We start from the raw sequence: 5,803 nt of genomic DNA, 5'->3' as shown, positions 1-5,803 counted from the left end.
AGAGAAAAGAGAGAAGAAGGAAAGACAGAAGACAAACATGCTACACGGAGGAGAGAAGCAGCAGCAGCAGCAGCAGCAGCAGCAGCAGCAGCAGCAGGGGAAGAAAGGAGACTCTGGCAGCTGCAGCAGCAGCAGAAATAGCAGCAGCAGCAGACGAAAAAGGAGACATAGGAAGAGACAAACGGAGAGACTGAGGAGCCTTTAAAAGGAAGAAACTAAAAGAGACAAAAGGAGAAAAACACGAGAGGAGTCTGCAGACAAAAAAGAATTTTGAATTTAAATTCGGAAAATAAATTGAATAAATTTGTAAAATAAGTTGAAGAGAAGAGACACTCAGCGAGAAGCAGCAGCAGAAAAGAGACAGCAGCAAAAGGGACAACGGGAGCAGCACAACAGAAGCAGCTGGGAAAGAGAAGCAGAAAAGCAGAACACACATCGAAGGTTGGAGAAATTAAACAAAAATAAAAATAAAAATAAAAATAAAAAGCGATTAAAAAGTATTTCAGGGAGCAAGGCAGAGACAAGGAAGAAAAAGAAGACTCAAAGAGGAGACAGGCGTGGGGTGTATAGACAGCTGACTAACTGGCCCCAGCTGTCCTGGGGTGTATATGCAGCTTCGTGAGCTGTATATGCAGCTTCTTGAGGTGTATTTGCAGCTTCTTGAGGTGTATGTGCAGCTTCTTGAGGTGTATATGCAGCTTCTTGAGGTGTATGTGCAGCTTCTTGAGGTGTATTTGCAGATTTTGGTTTTCGAGAGTGGTATTGGGGTGTATAGACAGCTCGAGGTGTTAAGGCGGAGAACTTCAGGTGTACAGACAGGGGCCCTGAGGCCTAGGGCTTCAGTGAACTTGTCGGAGATTTAAAATTGTTTCTTTTAAAAGTGTTTCTAAAAAAAGAAATAAATAAAGAAATAAATAAAAACCTTTTGCAGACAAACTCGAGCGACGAACGGCCCGACGCGCTGCTTCTCAGGTGTACAGGCACCTTGGGGTGTACAGACACTGTGGGGTTGTTTTTGCTTTCCTGTTTCTTCCTTCGTCTCGTTTTTCGTTGAAGATTTATTTGGTTTCAAGGAAGAGAAGCAACTGGCAGTTTATGTCTTTGCCTCGTTTTGTTTCTTCTTTTGTTTTCTTTTTTCTCCTTTCTTTTGTTCTCTTGCTTCGGGCGCTGCTGCTGTGTTGCTGCTGCTCTTCTGCTGCTGCTGCTGCTCACCTGCTGCTGCTACTGCTGTTTGACTCTATTTCTTTTCCATTTCTGACATGAAAAAAAATAAAAAAAGAGTTCAAAAGAAAACAGAAAAGAGACAAAAGGGTCATGGCAGCAGCAAATGCAGCAGCAGAGACACAAAAGGAGACAGGAGCAGCAGCTTCAGGAAAAAGCATTTCTTGCATTAGTTGCAAATGCAAAGACACTTGCAGCCTTTAATTATTTTACTTTGTTGGCACTTCCAGATTTTATTCTGCAAATTTCTTTTGGAGGAAAAAATATAAAAAATGAAAGAGACGAATTCGCGTTGGGGTGTATCTCCAGAGGTGTTGTTGCTCTGACGGGAGTACGTACAGCTCACAATGCAGGATCTGTAATATATATTTTCATTTTTATTTTTATTTGTGATTGCATTTGTGTTCATATTTGTAGTTATAGTTGCATATGTAGAGCTGCCGCGAGTCGTATTTATGAACTTTTGCTGCTGTTTCAATTTCTTGAAAGGAACTGCAGTAGCAGCAGCAGCAATGAAAATGGAACAGCACCGCAGCAAACAAGAACCAAAAAGAGAAAAATGGATTTTAAAAATTCGTAAAAATATATTAATAAACAAAATAAAGAAGTAAAGTAATGAAGAAGCGAAAGCAGCTCTAAAGAAGAACAGCAACAGCAGAAAACGAGCAGTTGGAGAGTTTGCAGCGACCGGCAGCAGAACACAATTTTGGAGAACAAATAACTGAACAAACAATAAACAAATATGTAAAATAAAGATAAAATTAAATAAAAAATAAATAAAAATGAAATGAAGAGGGAAAATAACGAGTAGCTGAAGGAAGAGAAACAACAGAACCCAGGAAGACCTGAGGTGTACGTACACGGCGGCGTTTCCGTCCGCCCTGTCGAGGCTATTTGGCGGCTTCTTACGGAGGAAAAAAGATGGAAAGTTTGAAAAGTGTTGTTTAATTTAGTTAAAAATACATTTAAAGGCCATTTGCGCTAAGTTAAAGCGCCAGGGACGGCACACCTGCTGCTGCTGCCGAGCAGGAGCAGCAGCAGCAGCAGCAGCACCAGCAGGCCCCGTTTGTCCGCTGCATGCGGGAGATATTAAGAAAAGACCCTTAATAATTGACTAGTTTTGTTTCTTTTGTTTTATTTAAAGCTTTGTTTGGAGCTGTGTGCTTGCTGCCGCGGTTATTTCAGGTGTATGTACACCTAAGCTGCTGACGCAGCAGCTGGGGCCCCTCTTCTTCTGCCTTTCTTTTTCACTCTTCTTCCTTCAAAGATGCCGCTTCTGTTTTCCAGAGCTGCTGCTGCTGCAGCGTCAGCAGCAGCAGCAACAACGGCAGCAGCAGCAGCAGCGCGGCGCTGCCTCAGGGGAAACGGTGCTGCTGCTGCTGCTGCTGCTGCTGCTCTCTCCCATTTTTCAAGTGTCTCTGCAGCGCAGGGGGCCCCCGCCAAACCCTCGCCAGCCCCTGGCTCCCAAACCCCAAACCCTAAACCCTCGACTGAAAACCCTAAACCCCAAACCCTAAACCTCAGCATTAACACTCAAGGAGACCCTTATGATGTTTTCATTATTGGCGGAGGAGTTGCTGGAACGGCGCTGCTTTATGAGCTTGCTGCCTTCACGAGTCAGCAAACCCTAAACCCTAAACCCTAAACCCTAAACCCCAAACCCTGATCGGTAAAAGCTGCTCAGCGCCGCCGACTTCTTTCTCCACCGCTTCTTGGCGCCAGCTAGCAGGGCTGTCCTTGGAGTGATCTTGGGGTTTAGGGTTTTGGGTTTAGGGTTTAGGGTTTAGGGTTTGTGGTTTAGATATTAAGAAGATCGGCCTGGTGGAAAGGAGACAAGGGTTTGGGCTCGTGCAGTCCCACCCCAGAAACAATTCGCAAACCATTCACTGCGGGGACATCGAGACGAACTATACGCTTCGTAAACCCTAAACCCTAAACCCTAAACCCTAACTAAACGCTAAACCCTAAACGCTTGGCCCTGATACGGAGGGCGACCCAGAGCTGCAACTCTTCGGCCAGTCGCAAACCCTGCACTCCATGGGACAGGGTGTTTTAGATGGGGGGCAGCCGAGGGTTTAGGGTTTAGGGTTTAGGGTTTAGGGTTTAGGGTTTGTGGGGATGCAGAGAAGGCCAAGGTGGTGAAGAGACAAGCGGATATGCTTCGCAACTTCGCCACCAAACTGCCCCCCGAAACAAGAGACAAGTGAGGGCTAGGGTTTAGGGTTTAGGGTTTAGGGTTTAGGGTTTAGGGTAGCTTTTCTAGGGTTTTGTCTGCTGCTGCGAATTGCCGCTGCTCCTTTTTACTGATCTTTATTTGAATTAAAAATTTTCATTTTGTCATTACATTTCGAATAAATAAAACAAATAAAATAAATGAAATAAAAAAATAAATAAATAAAATAAATAAATAAAATAAATAAATAAATTAATTGAATTAAAGAATAAATAACTAATAAAAGTTTGGATAAATAAATAAATTTTAAATTCCATTTTTTCGAGAAATTACCCCGCCGTTTGTGAGCAGCAAAAAGAAGCTCCTTTGCTTCCAACTAGAGCTCCTGCTCCCGGTGCTGCTGCTTCTGCTGCTGCTGCTGCTGCTGCTGCACTTGGAGTTCGCTGCTTCTTGTTTTGCGTGTAGAGTTATTTTTCGTTTTCCGAAAATGGCGCTGGCAGTTGGAGACGAAGAATGCGATTTCATGAAAAAAAGATTTCAAACTTTTAAACCTCTTTTCTCTTCTTTGCAACTCGTCGGCAAAACAGAGGTACTTCAGCAGCAGCAGCAGCAGCAGAGCAGCAGCAGCAGCAGCAGCATCAGCAGCAGCAGCAGCAGCAGAGCAGCAGCAGCAGCAGCAGCAGCGCGAGAAGCAGCAGCAACAGAGCTGCAGCAGCAGCAGCAGCACAAGAAGCAGCAGCAGTGCAGCAGCAGCAGAAGCAGCGCCAGCAGCTGCAGCAGAGCAGCAGCGGCAGCAGCAGCAGAAAAGCGCCTTTGAATATTAGAATAAAATAAGCAGCAGCAAGACACAGCAGCAGCAAAAAAGCCAAACGTGGATTTTCGCCCCCTGCTGTTGCTGCTGCTGCTGCCCTGCTGCTGCTGCTATTCTGCTGCCGCTGTTCCTGCCGCTTTTCCCGCCGCTCCTTTTTCGCCGCCGCTCTCGCTGCTGCTGCTGCTGCTGCTGCTGCTGCTGCTGCAGATATGCGAGCTGGAGCCGCGCGTGGGAATGAAGAGCAGCAGCAGCCCGCGAGATGACGAAGTTTGCGGCCTTTTCGTTCCCAATGAACATACTGCTGTTAATTACATTTCCCTGGCAGAAGCTTTCGTCAGCGCAGCCAAACAAGCAGCAGCAGGAAAGGTCAGCAGCAGCAGCAGCAGCAGCAGCAGCAGCAGCGGCAGCGGCAGCGGTGGGGGTGGGGTTGGGGTGGCGGGGGGAGCAGCAGCTGTAGTGGAGCGAGCAGCAGTTGTTCCAGCAGCAGAAATTAGGACCTATAGTGCAGCAGCAGCAGCAGCAGCTGTAGCAGGAGCAGCAGCAGCACCAGCACCAGCACCAGCAGCAGGTGTAGTAGGAGTAGCAGCAGCAGCAGCAGCAGCAAAATAGGTTGGGGTGGCACAGTGAGCAACAACAACAACAACAACAACAGCAGCAGCAGCAGAAGCAGCAGCAGCAGCAGCAGCAGCAGCAGCTACACGATTCTGAGGCGAATTTATGAGCTAACAGAACTCTAGTGACAACTGCGAATTGAATTAAACTTGAAATATAAATAAAGATAAAATAAAAATAAAATAAATAAAAATGAAATTAAAAAAATAAATAAATAATAAATTGGTTTTGCAGCAACTGGACTTTTCCTTGGGAACTGAAGTGCTAGAGATTAAAAGAGAAGACAAAAATTTGTTTTCTTTAATTACCGACAAAGGAATTAAAAAGGTATTTTATTTAATTAATTAAATTAATTTAATTAATTTAATTTAATTTAATTTAACTAATTTAATTTAATTAATTTAATTACTTTCATTTAATTCAATTAATTTGATTGATTTGATTTGGTTTATTTTAATTAATTCAATTTGCATTTCATTTTGTTTGTTGTTTTGTTTCTTTTTGTTGCAAAGGCCACTGGATTTCATTTTCTTTTTTGCAACAAATAAAACCTTTTATTTTTCATTTCTTTTATTTCTTTTATTTCTTTATTTCTTTATTTCTTTATTTCTTTTCTCTTTTTCTTTTTTCTTACTTTCTTCTTTCTTTTTCTCGTTTTTTTCCTTTTTGTTTCTTTTTTCAATTTCTTTGCCTCTTTTATTTATTTTTCTTTTGTCTCTGTTCGTTTCTGTTTATTTCTTTTATTTCTTTTATTTCCTTTTATTTCTTTATTTCTTTTTATTTCGTTTATTTCTTTTTATTTTTTGTTTTTATTTATTTCTTTTTTCTTTTATAGGCCCGCTTTGTTGTCGTCAGCGCCTGCGGGCATTCTCTCCTCTTCGCCCAGCGGCTGGGCTACGGCCTCGAGTTCTCCTGCCTGCCAGTCGCGGGCTCTTTCTACTTCGCAGACAAAATGTGTGCTGCTGCTGCTGCTGCTGCTGCTGCTG

General features: G+C 43.5%; 1 protein-coding gene across 1 annotated transcript in view; it reads left to right on the top strand.

Moving 5' to 3' along the window:
• Positions 1-2,488: 2,488 nt before the first annotated feature.
• Positions 2,489-5,803, top strand: part of ETH_00035175 (malate:quinone oxidoreductase, putative) — a gene marked incomplete at both ends in the record, with an annotated part of 5,498 nt that continues 2,183 nt past the window's right edge. The window contains 5 exons of the mRNA XM_013375151.1: positions 2,489-2,588; positions 3,346-3,424; positions 3,860-3,983; positions 4,413-4,571; positions 5,653-5,771. Coding sequence (XP_013230605.1) covers positions 2,489-2,588; positions 3,346-3,424; positions 3,860-3,983; positions 4,413-4,571; positions 5,653-5,771 — 581 coding nt within the window. The remainder of the gene's footprint in view (positions 2,589-3,345; positions 3,425-3,859; positions 3,984-4,412; positions 4,572-5,652; positions 5,772-5,803) is intronic.

This window comes from Eimeria tenella, genomic scaffold, assembly GCF_000499545.2.
Source record: "Eimeria tenella Houghton genomic scaffold, Eth_scaff257, whole genome shotgun sequence".
Lineage (NCBI taxonomy): Eukaryota > Apicomplexa > Conoidasida > Eucoccidiorida > Eimeriidae > Eimeria > Eimeria tenella.
The sequence above is the reverse complement of the archived record's forward strand: the minus strand, read 5'-3'. Positions and strand labels throughout refer to the sequence as shown.